This window comes from Euprymna scolopes, chromosome 22 (genome assembly GCF_053919585.1).
Source record: "Euprymna scolopes isolate OS-2025 chromosome 22, ASM5391958v1, whole genome shotgun sequence".
NCBI lineage: Eukaryota > Metazoa > Mollusca > Cephalopoda > Sepiida > Sepiolidae > Euprymna > Euprymna scolopes.
The window spans coordinates 76,588,774-76,604,004 of NC_136503.1; the positions used below are offsets into that span (position 1 = coordinate 76,588,774).

The 15,231-nt window shown below is 32.9% G+C and overlaps 1 protein-coding gene across 1 annotated transcript in view; it reads right to left on the reverse strand.

Moving 5' to 3' along the window:
• The window catches only part of LOC145243468 (uncharacterized), a 132,680-nt gene that overhangs the window by 32,710 nt on the left and 84,739 nt on the right, over positions 1-15,231 (reverse strand). The window contains exon 3 of the mRNA XM_080106403.1: positions 12,220-12,323. Coding sequence (XP_079962529.1) covers positions 12,220-12,323 — 104 coding nt within the window. The remainder of the gene's footprint in view (positions 1-12,219; positions 12,324-15,231) is intronic.

Below are 15,231 nucleotides of genomic sequence, written 5' to 3' on the forward strand. Positions count from 1 at the left end.
AGCTTTCGAAAATGACTAGAAGAGGCGAATACTCGTCCCAGGACAGGTAAAATTATTTCCTTGAACAGAACACCACTCTCCTGTCCTCTTACGAAGATTAAAATAAAAAATATAGTGATATTTAACCTTGTGTCTAGAATTCTTATGCTTATTTGGATCAAAATCTATTAGATTATTTTGATTCTCTTAATGAGAAACTGAAATCCAGAAAATTTATCTTAATTAGTGGCTAATGACTATGGATCAAAATTAATGCAAATCTGAAATATTACACATTGGTTTCATTTTTTGTTTCATTTTATTTGAGTCAGAGTTCTCAAAAATCAAAGGAAATAACACTCTATATGGAGATAATAACACTTTATATGGAGATAATAACACTTTATATGGAGATAATAACACTTTATATGGAGACTAGCGGTGAGTACCCGGCGTTGCCTGGGTGTTTGGAGGTGTGTGTGGTTTTGGGTAAATCAAAACTCCAGGTGTGGGGGGGGGGTTAAATAAAAAAAGTTTTAGTAGGTGAGTATAAGGATCTAACCCGAACCCTTGAGGCAAAGTTGGAAATTAAAGTGTGGAAAAAAAAAGAGCGTGCGACGTTAACCATTGGGCAACCGAGAGATACTAACGGAAACACGTTTGAATTTATTTAATTACTTAGATTTGGCAGGTGCACGTTTTAATGACTTCATGAGGTCAACTTTGACTGCGGGATAGTATTTCATTTATTGTGGGAACATTTTTTTTATTTTTATTTTCCCAAATTGAATAGCAGTTGTTTGATATAAGGAAAATATTTCCACATTGATCAAAGCTGATTGCTTTCGGACATTTCCGACAATCGCCACCGGAAAAATACCACCAGAATTAGTGTCGCTTTTATTATACAAAAAGCCTAATCCACATGCGGCGAGTGAAAACTGTTGAATATTTATCTTCTCGAAGTCGAGCAAATTAAATAGACAGGCGACCTCCGTTGTTAACACGGAGATATTATGATTTATATGTGATATAAAAAGTTTTAAGAAGTTGTGAGCCGACTGACCGCTTCTCTGAAAAAAGCCTTTCTTGGACATACACAAAAAGCGAACATACATACACACATTTTCGCTTTTATATATATAGATAATAACACTTTATATGGAGATAATAACACTCTAGATGGAAATAACAACACTCTATATGGAAATAACAACACTCTATATGGAAATAATAACGCTCTATAGTGTATGTTGAGAAATGTGTGCGCATGTGAAGACAATTTGCAACCTATATACTCAACGAATTTTGGATCTACAGACTTGAAATTTGGTATATAGGATATTCAGATATGTGGAAACCTATTTAATTGGTTTTCATCCAGAAAAAAAAGTACTGCTAAGGGGGTCAGAATTGAAAAATTGCTAGGTGGAGATCATCAGATTTTTATCTGTTTGTCAACTGTTTCACGAATGCGCATGTGTGAATCGTTCACATGACAGATTACTTATGTTAAGAATAAGTAGGTTTGAAAACTCTTTTTAAAGATCGTGTCCAGCTGGCCTAACGGTTATCGTACTTGACTCACTGTCTTTAAGTTTTGGTTTCGATCTTAGCTTGAGTCATTTTTTTTATATTTACGAGAAGTGAACTGTTTAGAAAAAACAATACTCGCATGAACATGTCTCGGTTTTATGTATGAATTTTATGACTGGGTAATGGCGGATGGCCTGCTAGTATTCTTATAAACTGTATGTGTAGGGTAATAACTGTAGGCTGTGGTGTCTTTGACTCTTGTACGTAATCTGTGCACATATGCGCTACACGTTTCCTAATTATATTATTTCCTGTCTTGAGGTCTGCAACAAAAGACTTCATCCCTTGGGCCAAGTTGTGAGTGAGGTTCAAGGTTCTCTCTTTGTCTTTTTAAAGATTTTTATATCCATTTGCAACGTCCGGATAGCTCTGACAGAAGGCATGTCTGTTTATTTACTTTCTTTGCAGCAAGAACTGGAAAGAAAAAGCGGGGAAGCGTGCAAAAACAAATTTTGGGATCGGGTTAAAGGAATATTTCTGCTAATCTTTTCTCTTTTCTCATTTTTTTTTTTTTTTTTTTTTTTTGCCATGACAATACTTATTGATTGCGTCATTGTCCATGTTGGCCTTTATGATTCGTTTAAGTCTTTTTTTTTTTTTAACTGCAATCTTTTTTGACTGTTCCTCAGGTTGTCTCATTTTTTTTAAAAGTTTTTGTTTAACCTTTTTTTATTTTATTTTATTTTCATCTCAATGAAATAGAAATGTGTGCACATGTGGTGTGTGTGTGTGTGTGTGTGTACAGAAATGTGTTTACATATGTTGCATGTGCAGAAATTTTTATGCATGTGTATATTGTGTGCAGAAATCCGTGTGTTCAGAAATTTATATGAATGCCTATCTTGTCTGTATAATGTGTGCATGTGTATTTGTAGTGTGTGTGTGTGTGTAAATGTGTGTACATAGTATGTGTTTAGAATGCATGTATGTAGTGGGTGAGTAGAAATGTGTGTACATAGTATGTGTGTAGAAATGTGTATGTAGTGTGTGTATGTAGTGTTTGTGTGTACAAATGTGTGTATGTATGTGTATAAATTTGTGTATGTAGTGTGTGTGCAGGAGTATTTTCTTATCAGTTTATTCAAGCTGGGGATGGGGCATCCTTAAGGAACATTGGCCTGCCAAATGGAAAAAAACAGATCGCAAGAGAAACAGACACGTATACGGTGTATGGAGATGTGTGTATTTGGATAGATATATGCAAGTTTATGTATGTTGTAGTTCTGTTTATTAATGAGTGTATATTTCAATAGGTATGTATTTTATTTGTTGGTATATTTAATGTGTATTAAATGTGTGCCGGTAGATGTGTATGTAACTTATGCATAGTTTGTGCATATATCTCTATTTTCGTCCTTTGACCTTTCTTGGACAAAGCTTTCTCAATGAATGCCTCTTAATCATATAACGTTTGATTTCTTGTTTGTTTTAAACTTTTCTGACGATCGGACATTGTTAAAAGACCTATGTTTAAGCTGTTCGCTACCAACAATATATATATATATATATATATATATATATATATATATATATATATAAGGAACTCTGTGTGATTTTGTTCCCTCTTGACTCGAAAATGGTTGGGCCGATTTTTATGAAATTTACATGATGGTACTTTATATGCCAGGCAGTTTTTAGATAGGTTTTGTATCAAAACAATCCGATAAAAGAAGGAATTATGACCAAAGTAAACACCTTACACAACCTAACATCACAAGTGCATTTGAGAAGATTTATTACCACACAAGCCGAAAGGCCCGGCAAATAAAATCAGCAGTAGATTCGCTGATATGACAGGCATGTTCGAAATTTAGAACAGAATTGAAGCATGACATTTGAGTTTTGCATTTTAAACTTTAATTCAAGCCATATATAGGATGTGTAAAAAAAAAAAAAAAATAATGTACATATATTATTTCATGTATATACAGGGTGACCAAAAAAAAAAAAACGGGCCCCAACGCTAATTAGGCCCCGTTTCTTAGTGTTTTGTCCAAATGAAATGAAACTTTTGTCATAACTAGTTTATTATATTCAAAACATCGCATAAAAACACTAGAGTCTTTGGCTTTTTTTTTCAGTACATTCAATTAATATGTGTTTGATTGTGAGTGGTGTTTGACAAGGTATACAGATGGGTTGGCTTTCTTGTTTTAGGAGATATGAGTGGTTTAAGTGGGTATGACCTATTTTTATTCTTGTTAGTTTGACTTCTTCTTTTCTGTTTAGTTTCGTATTTTGTTCTTGTGTTTTGATTTTTGGCATGATTTCGTGAAGTTTATTGTTAGGGTATTCATTCCAGTAAGTTTGCCATTTCTCTGTTGTATATGCGTTGATACGTCTTTTTAGATCTATGTATGGAATTTTAAAATTTGCATCGATTGGGAGATTTAAGGCGTTTATTTTTTTATTCATTGACTGTAAAATGCTCAGAAAAACAATTGAATGTCCTCTGTTTTTTTTTGGGTCACCCTGTACTTTATTTATATATATATATATATATATATAAACTAATAATTATATATAAACTAATAATTATATATAAACTAATAAATATATATAAACTAATAATTGTATATAAACTAATAATTGTATATAAACTAATAATTGTATATAAACTAATAATTGTATATAAACTAATAATTATATATAAACTAATAATTATATATAAACTAATAATTGTATATAAACTAATAATTGTATATAAACTAATAATTGTATATAAACTAATAATTATATATAAACTAATAATTATATATAAACTAATAATTATATATAAACTAATAATTATATATAAACTAATAATTGTATATAAACTAATAATTGTATATAAACTAATAATTATATATAAACTAATAATTGTATATAAACTAATAATTATATATAAACTAATAATTATATATAAACTAATAATTGTATATAAACTAATAAATATATAAACTAATAATTGTATATAAACTAATAAATATATAAACTAATAATTGTATATAAACTAATAATTATATATAAACTAATAATTGTATATAAACTAATAATTGTATATAAACTAATAATTATATAAAAACTAATAATTATATATAAACTAATAAATATATAAACTAATAATTGTATATAAACTAATAAATATATAAACTAATAATTGTATATAAACTAATAATTATATATAAACTAATAATTATATATAAACTAATAATTATATATAAACTAATAATTATATATAAACTAATAATTGTATATAAACTAATAATTGTATATAAACTAATAATTGTATATAAACTAATAATTATATAAAAACTAATAAATATATAAAAACAAATAATTATATATAAACTAATAATTATATATAAACTAATAAATATATATAAACTAATAATTATATATAAACTAATAATTATAGAGATGGTACAAGTAAATAAGAATGTAAATACATAAAAATAATACTAATAACAAAGGGGGGGGTGATAAGTAGTAGAATGGATTCAATATATAAAAACAGTAGTTTTAAAATAGGCATATAAATTTGTGGAGCAAGGGACGGAGGACACAGGTAAAAAATATTTTTTTAAATGACATGAAGTGGTTAGCCTAAATTTACATGGAGGAAAAAACTAGATCCAATATTAAAAATAATTTTGTTCATGTGTTTCAAGGGAGGTGATGTTTGATCAGCACTGCTGGAAAGCCATGATTTAATATACTGTTTTGTTTTTTAAAATCCCCGAAATAGTGTTTCATGATAAACAACTGACGATCCGTTTAAGAACATTGGTAATATGGTTTGTTCATGTAAGTAAAACTATTTAGTGATGTGGGAGATTAATTGACTTACTGACAAAATAATGTTCCAATGAAGGACCTAAAAAATATTAACAGACCCCTACCCTCCCAAAAAAGGTGGCTATAAAGTGGGTGATCATTTTACGTTAAGTTAATATAGAAAATGTATATATCTGAACAGTATATATAGGATGATGGTGTTCTTTGACCAGTGGAAATAATTATATATAATCTCTCACATTCTGAAAATTCTATATATGTATACAGGGTGACTCAAAAAAAAAAACAAAAAAAAACAGAGAACATTCAATTGTTTTTCTGAGCATTTTAGAGTCAACGGAGAAAAAAAGGCCAAAGACCCTAGTGTTTTGATGTGGTGTTTTGAACATAAAGTTTAATTTCATTCAAATAGAACACTAAGAAACGGGGCCTAATTAGAGTTGGGACCCGTTTTTTGGGGGGGCACTCTATATATATATATATACAGTTTATCTGGATAGTACGTTGAGTAAGGACTCTATGCTTTATGCGGAGATAAATTACAAAATAGCACAAGCCAGTTCTGCTTTCGGCAAATTGGAGCAACGTGTATGGTCTGATTGGGGAATCACATAAAAAAAAAACCTAAGTGTTTACGAAGCTTGCGTTATCACCATATTGCTTTATGGATCACAGACCTGGGCAACATATAGAAGGCATCTAAAGTTATTGGAAAGGTTTCACCAAAATTGAACTCAGATAATACTTAATATAAACTGGAGGACTTAAATGCCTGACACTGTGATTCTTGAGCGATCAAATAGTAATAGTTTTGAACCAAAAATCATTCAAAATCAGATGTGCTGGACTGGGCACTTTGTTTTGCATGTCCAGTGCTAGTATATTGTGCATGTCCAGTGTTAGTATATACTGCAGATGTCTGGTATTGGTAAATATTGTGTATGTCCAGTGTTAGTATATACTGCACATGTCTGGTATTGGTAAATATTGTGTATGTCCAGTGTTAGTATATACTGCACATGTCTGTTATTGGTAAATATTGTGTATGTCCAGTGTTAGAATATACTGCACATGTCTGGTATTGGTAAATATTGTGCATGTCCAGTGTTAGAATATACTGCACATGTCTGTTATTGGTAAATATTTTGTATGTCCAGTGTTAGTATATACTGCACATGTCTGGTATTGGTACATATTTTGTATGTCCAGTGTTAGTATATACTGCACATGTCTGGTATTGGTAAATATTGTGTATGTCCAGTGTTAGTATATACTGCACATGTCTGGTATTGGTACATATTGTGTATGTCCAGTGTTAGTATATACTGCACATGTCTGTTATTGGTAAATATTTTGTATGTCCAGTGTTAGAATATACTGCACAGGTCTGGTATTGGTAAATATTTTGTATGTTCCGTGTTAGTATATACTGCACATGTCTGGTATTGGTAACTATTGAGTATGTCCAGTGTTAGTATATACTGCACATGTCTGGTATTGGTAAATATTGTGTATGTTCAGTGTTAGTATATACTGCACATGTCTGGTATTGGTACATATTCTGTATGTCCAGTGTTAGTATATACTGCACATGTCTAGTATTGATAAATATTGCATATGTCCAGTGTTAGTATATACTGCACATGTCTGTTATTGGTAAATATTGTGTATGTCCAGTGTTAGTATATACTGCACATGTCTGGTATTGGTAAATATTGTGTATGTCCAGTGTTAGTATATACTGCACATGTCTGGTATTGGTAAATATTGTGTATGTCCAGTGTTAGTATATACTGCACATGTCTGGTATTGGTAAATATTGTGTATGTCCAGTGTTAGTATATACTGCACACGTCTGGTATTGGTAAATATTGTGTATGTTCCGTGTTAGTATATACTGCACATGTCTGGTATTGGTAAATATTGTGTATGTCCAGTGTTAGTATATACTGCACACGTCTGGTATTGGTAAATATTGTGTATGTCCAGTGTTAGTATATACTGCACACGTCTGGTATTGGTAAATATTGTGTATGTCCAGTGTTAGTATATACTGCACACGTCTGTTATTGGTAAATATTTCGTATGACCAGTGTTAGTATATACTACACATGTCTGGTATTGGTAAATATTGTGTATGTTCCGTGTTAGTATATACTGCACATGTCTGGTATTGGTAAATATTGTGTATGTCCAGTGTTAGTATATACTGCAGATGTCTGGTATTGGTAAATATTGTGTATGTCCAGTGTTAGTATATACTGCAGATGTCTGGTATTGGTAAATATTGTGTATGTCCAGTGTTAGTATATACTGCACATGTCTGGTATTGGTAAATATTGTGTATGTCCAGTGTTAGTATATACTGCAGATGTCTGGTATTGGTAAATATTGTGTATGTCCAGTGTTAGTATATACTGCACACGTCTGGTATTGGTAAATATTGTGTATGTCCAGTGTTAGTATATACTGCAGATGTCTGGTATTGGTAAATATTGTGTATGTCCAGTGTTAGTATATACTGCACACGTCTGGTATTGGTAAATATTGTGTATGTCCAGTGTTAGTATATACTGCAGATGTCTGGTATTGGTAAATATTGTGTATGTCCAGTGTTAGTATATACTGCAGATGTCTGGTATTGGTAAATATTGTGTATGTCCAGTGTTAGTATATACTGCAGATGTCTGGTATTGGTAAATATTGTGTATGTCCAGTGTTAGTATATACTGCAGATGTCTGGTATTGGTAAATATTGTGTATGTCCAGTGTTAGTATATACTGCAGATGTCTGGTATTGGTAAATATTGTGTATGTCCAGTGTTAGTATATACTGCACACGTCTGTTATTGGAAAATATTGTGTATGTCCAGTGTTAGTATATACTGCACACGTCTGTTATTGGAAAATATTGTGTATGTCCAGTGTTAGTATATACTGCAGATGTCTGGTATTGGTAAATATTGTGTATGTCCAGTGTTAGTATATACTGCAGATGTCTGGTATTGGTAAATATTGTGTATGTCCAGTGTTAGTATATACTGCAGATGTCTGGTATTGGTAAATATTGTGTATGTCCAGTGTTAGTATATACTGCAGATGTCTGGTATTGGTAAATATTGTGTATGTCCAGTGTTAGTATATACTGCAGATGTCTGGTATTGGTAAATATTGTGTATGTCCAGTGTTAGTATATACTGCACACGTCTGGTATTGGTAAATATTGTGTATGTCCAGTGTTAGTATATACTGCAGATGTCTGGTATTGGTAAATATTGTGTATGTCCAGTGTTAGTATATACTGCAGATGTCTGGTATTGGTAAATATTGTGTATGTCCAGTGTTAGTATATACTGCACATGTCTGGTATTGGTAAATATTGTGTATGTCCAGTGTTAGTATATACTGCACACGTCTGTTATTGGTAAATATTTCGTATGACCAGTGTTAGTATATACTACACATGTCTGGTATTGGTAAATATTGTGTATGTTCCGTGTTAGTATATACTGCACATGTCTGGTATTGGTAAATATTGTGTATGTCCAGTGTTAGTATATACTGCAGATGTCTGGTATTGGTAAATATTGTGTATGTCCAGTGTTAGTATATACTGCAGATGTCTGGTATTGGTAAATATTGTGTATGTCCAGTGTTAGTATATACTGCACATGTCTGGTATTGGTAAATATTGTGTATGTCCAGTGTTAGTATATACTGCAGATGTCTGGTATTGGTAAATATTGTGTATGTCCAGTGTTAGTATATACTGCACACGTCTGGTATTGGTAAATATTGTGTATGTCCAGTGTTAGTATATACTGCAGATGTCTGGTATTGGTAAATATTGTGTATGTCCAGTGTTAGTATATACTGCACACGTCTGGTATTGGTAAATATTGTGTATGTCCAGTGTTAGTATATACTGCAGATGTCTGGTATTGGTAAATATTGTGTATGTCCAGTGTTAGTATATACTGCAGATGTCTGGTATTGGTAAATATTGTGTATGTCCAGTGTTAGTATATACTGCAGATGTCTGGTATTGGTAAATATTGTGTATGTCCAGTGTTAGTATATACTGCAGATGTCTGGTATTGGTAAATATTGTGTATGTCCAGTGTTAGTATATACTGCAGATGTCTGGTATTGATAAATATTGTGTATGTCCAGTGTTAGTATATACTGCAGATGTCTGGTATTGGTAAATATTGTGTATGTCCAGTGTTAGTATATACTGCAGATGTCTGGTATTGGTAAATATTGTGTATGTCCAGTGTTAGTATATACTGCAGATGTCTGGTATTGGTAAATATTGTGTATGTCCAGTGTTAGTATATACTGCAGATGTCTGGTATTGGTAAATATTGTGTATGTCCAGTGTTAGTATATACTGCAGATGTCTGGTATTGGTAAATATTGTGTATGTCCAGTGTTAGTATATACTGCAGATGTCTGGTATTGGTAAATATTGTGTATGTCCAGTGTTAGTATATACTGCAGATGTCTGGTATTGGTAAATATTGTGTATGTCCAGTGTTAGTATATACTGCAGATGTCTGGTATTGGTAAATATTGTGTATGTCCAGTGTTAGTATATACTGCAGATGTCTGGTATTGGTAAATATTGTGTATGTCCAGTGTTAGTATATACTGCAGATGTCTGGTATTGGTAAATATTGTGTATGTCCAGTGTTAGTATATACTGCAGATGTCTGGTATTGGTAAATATTGTGTATGTCCAGTGTTAGTATATACTGCAGATGTCTGGTATTGGTAAATATTGTGTATGTCCAGTGTTAGTATATACTGCACACGTCTGGTATTGGTAAATATTGTGTATGTTCCGTGTTAGTATATACTGCACACGTCTGGTATTGGTAAATATTGTGTATGTTCCGTGTTAGTATATACTGCACACGTCTGGTATTGGTAAATATTGTGTATGTCCAGTGTTAGTATATACTGCACACGTCTGTTATTGGTAAATATTTCGTATGTCCAGTGTTAGTATATACTGCACACGTCTGGTATTGGTAAATATTGTGTATGTCCAGTGTTAGTATATACTGCACATGTCTGTTATTGGTACATATTTTGTATGTCCAGTGTTAGTATATACTGCACACGTCTGGTATTGGTAAATATTGTGTATGTCCAGTGTTAGTATATACTGCACATGTCTGTTATTGGTACATATTTTGTATGTCCAGTGTTAGTATATACTGCACATGTCTGGTATTGGTAAATATTTGTACGTTCAGTGTTAGTATATACTGCACATCTAGTATTGATAAATATTGCGTATGTCCAGTGTTAGTATATACTGCACATGTCTGTTATTGGTAAATATTGTGTATGTTCAGTGTTAGTATATACTGCACATGTCTGGTATTAGTACATATTTTGTATGTCCAGTGTTAGTATATACTGCACATGTCTGTTTTTGGTAAATATTGTGTATGTCCAGTGTTAATATATACTGCACATGTCTGGTATTGGTAAATATTTTGTATGTTCCGTGTTAGTACATACTGCACATGTCTGGTATTGGTAAATATTGCATATGTCCAGTGTTCGTATATACTGCACATGTCTGGTATTGGTAAATATTTTGTATGTCCAGTGTTAGTATATACTGCACATGTCTGGTATTGGTAAATATTGTGTATGTCCAGTGTTAGTATATACGTCACACGTCTGGTATTGGTAAATATTGTGTATGTTCCGTGTTAGTATATACTGCACATGTTTGGTATTGGTAAATATTGTGTATGTTCTGTGTTAGTATATACTGCACATGTCTGGTATTGGTAAATATTGTGTATGTTCCGTGTTAGTATATACTGCACATGTCTGGTATTGGTAAATATTGTGTATGTTCCGTGTTAGTATATACTGCACATGTCTGGTATTGGTAAATATTGTGTATGTTCCGTGTTAGTATATACTGCAGATGTCTGGTATTGGTAAATATTGTGTATGTCCAGTGTTAGTATATACTGCACATGTCTGGTATTGGTAAATATTGTGTATGTTCCGTGTTAGTATATACTGCACATGTCTGGTATTGGTAAATATTGTGTATGTTCCGTGTTAGTATATACTGCACATGTCTGGTATTGGTAAATATTGTGTATGTTCCGTGTTAGTATATACTGCAGATTTCTGGTATTGGTAAATATTGTGTATGTCCAGTGTTAGTATATACTGCACATGTCTGGTATTGGTAAATATTGTGTATGTTCAGTGTTAGTATATACTACACATGTCTGGTATTGGTAATTATTGTGTATGTTCAGTGTTAGTATATACTGCACATATCTGATATTGGTAAATATTATGTATGTTCAGTGTTAGTATATATTGCGCATGTCAAAGTCGGAGATATGTACGACGAGGAGGCACAAATACGAGTTCATCAGAGCACATTACATTAAGATACTTGTAAAACAAGCACAGAGATGCAACATTGCGGTGATGGGACAGGGGTTGGAGCTTAGTAGACAAAGTGATGTCTGTTATATTGAAAACACTTTTAAATTCATCCTTTTCTTTTTCGACTCTTAGCAAAAGATTAAAATGTTTAACTTGCTTACAAAGAAATAGTAACACATTCTGGTAGATTTCATTTAGTAATTGTTTACCGAATTTTGCATTTATGATTCCAATAAATAATCGAATAGTAAAAAAAAAATAAAGAAATAAAGCATAGGTGAGAAACACAAGTATAATAACACACAAAAATATACAACTGAAACATGAAACCATTGAAATAACATATATTCAAATTAAGTTTACAAGTTTTCCTGAACAAGGTGAAGAAAGAGAAAACGCCTAAAGGTCAATTAGAATTTTTCTATTTACCTTTCGTAATGTTTCTTTCGAGGTGTCTTTGCTCTTGGCAAGTTCCTGCAGCAAATCCAGGTTTTTGTCTGTGTATGTGACATGGTGTTTTTCTCTGTAGATTTCTATAAATAAAACAAAGCAAAATAAATAAATAAAATGAGGCCGTGCCATAAACACGTTTACATTCTGCAACTTGCAAAACAAGAGCCAAATAATTACAAATGGATATTATATATATATATATATTTTTTAATACTTTGAGATGAGGCTTCATAATTTGTGTACTATGAGTATTATATTAAAAAAAGTTATATTTTCAATCAAAACGATGCACATGAAGGAGGTTACATCGGTCAAAACGTTGTGGGCATAACATTCAAAATGAAAAGAATCATCCGAATAATCCAAACTAACGGGGTCTGTGGACATTCCACAGGGGAACTCATTCATATGTAGTATATTGATATTGGCATTTTTGTGGATGTTCAGCATAAATAGAGACATCCTGATATTATTGTAGATTTTTAGTTAAAAAACTGCAAAAGTATTTATCCAAGTTAGTAGGGACGCCCAGCATAGCCTGGTCGTGTCATCAGCTAAAATCGAAACAGAAACCAAGACTTATGAAGAATTCTTGATAAAATTATTTTTAAAATATAGATTATTGGAGTGCCATTAGCTATAATCGAAACCAAAATTATGAAGAATTCTTAGCCAAATTATTTATAAAAAAAAAAAATGGATGACTTAAGTGCCATCAGCTACAACCAAAACCAAAACTTATGAAGAATTCTTGGTAAAATTATTTATGACAAGAAATAAAAGAACATAACAATTAGAGGATCCGGATGTAAGCGTGACACAGAAAATAACACACACGCTATCGTATTAATATATAGATAATACTATCCTCATATTGTTTGCTCTCTATATTTCTGATTCAATTTTTATATTACAGGGTGGAACACTAAAATTGTCACCCTAGAAAAGACGACATGATTCCATTTCCATTTGATGAAAACCAGTTTTCTTTTTTTTTTTCCTTTTTTTTTTTTTTGCAGACCATCTACTAGTTGGCCAGTTGTGTACAAATCTCAAGAGCAATAGAAGCCTTCTATCACGTCTGAAAACGATACAATGTTCAACGAGCGAGATCAGAGATGCACCACTGTACAACTTGTGCTCTCTATTGGTCAAAGTTATAACAACAGGGCTATTGCTAGCCCCCTCAAAATGCATCACTGGATTGCCACGAATAACAGGGACATGCCCAGGGTGATGAAAACAAAGTTTTCAGCCACGATTATGGTTTTTGGTGTGGTTTCAAATGAGGGCCACCTCATGCCACTTCATATCTTCAAAGTTGGCTTGAAAGTCAACACGAAAGTGTACTTGGATGTGCTGAAGAGTATGGTGATCCCCTGATGCAATCAGGTGGCCGCTGCACCAGCTCACAAGTTCAAAGAAACCCAGGCTTGGCTTCAGAAGGAGTGTTAAGACTTTGTACCCTTCTCTCACTGCCACGCCTCTTCCCCCAACCTGACCCTGCTGGACTACTCCATTTAGTCATACATCGAGAACATCACCAACATGACCTCCCAAAACACTAAAGCCAGCCTGATCACTGCCATCCACCTAGTATTCGCCAAGCTCCCACCGGAGCATGTGGACCCGTATCGAGGAATGTTATGTAATAGGTCGAACACAAGAAAGTATTTGTTAACTTTGTATGGATTTATCCATCCATCTCGATCTATCTATCCATCTATCTAACTGGCAAGCTAAACAAGAGATGAAAGATGAAGATGCTTGATAAGAGATGTCAAAACATTACTGAACTATAAGTGTCGCCGGAAGCATCTGATCAACTGACGGAAGTACGTGAGGGTCACATGGTTGTTGTTAGCTGAGAAGAATAACTGAAGTTGGAAATTTGACTTAGAACAGTTGGGTTTAACGGTTGACCCCCCCCTCCTCCTCGAGATGGAGATGACATGTCTCACAAGGGAGACTAATAGAATTAACCAACATGGCAAAAGAAACTCACTTTCCAACTTCATCTGAGTCGACATTCTGGAAAGCGAAATAAAGATAATATAAAATAGAATCAGCGTTTTTGGATATGAAGGTTCCAGCTTCCCCTCCAAGAACAGACTAATTCCAGATGGATCAAGATCAACGATGCAGTGAAAATAAGGCACGTCGAAACACATGTACGACACACACACACCCGCATATAAACATTTAAATGAGCATAACATTGGAACATAAATAAACTGCAACAAGATAACTTAAGGTTCAAATAGTGAAGAACCACTATAGACATTTAGTGACACATACACACATTCAGATGAAAACTTTGTCACATACATACGCAGTATGTTGATTCAGTGTATGCATACTCAAACTCAACAACAACGCAACATACATTTGATTAAGTGTATTCCATGAACAAAGCTTCTCTCTTGGAACTGCACGCATGTGGAACTCTATTCCGATTGCCTGCTTTCCAGCTGACTACAATCTTCAAGTCCAACGTAAACAAGTTCTTGATGAACCGCCCCCCCAAGTAATCCAATTTACAAAATTCCCAATACTTATGTTTACTATGCTATAATCACATTGACTAATGCATACCCATTAACCCTTATCCTCGAGTGACCTACAGGCCTTGATAAGTGGTGATTCCTGTGTAAAAAAAAATATATATATATATATATATATATATATATATATACACACACAAAATACTCATGGTGGTACCGTCCAACAATACAAAATACGCCATGTTTGTAATCCCATTATATAATAGGAGTGATTGAGGCTGAAGGCAGCTACATTGAATAAATGTCAGCTCTACTACATAATCAAGATACCTGAATTGATTTTTTTCAACAAAAATTTTAAAATAAAGCTGTAGTGTTTTCTTTAGGGCGGCACTTTTATCGTTCTACCTTGTATATTGGTTATTGTTTTACATTCCGAGCAACTCATCCTATGGCTTGACATGGTGAGACAACAGTTATGGAA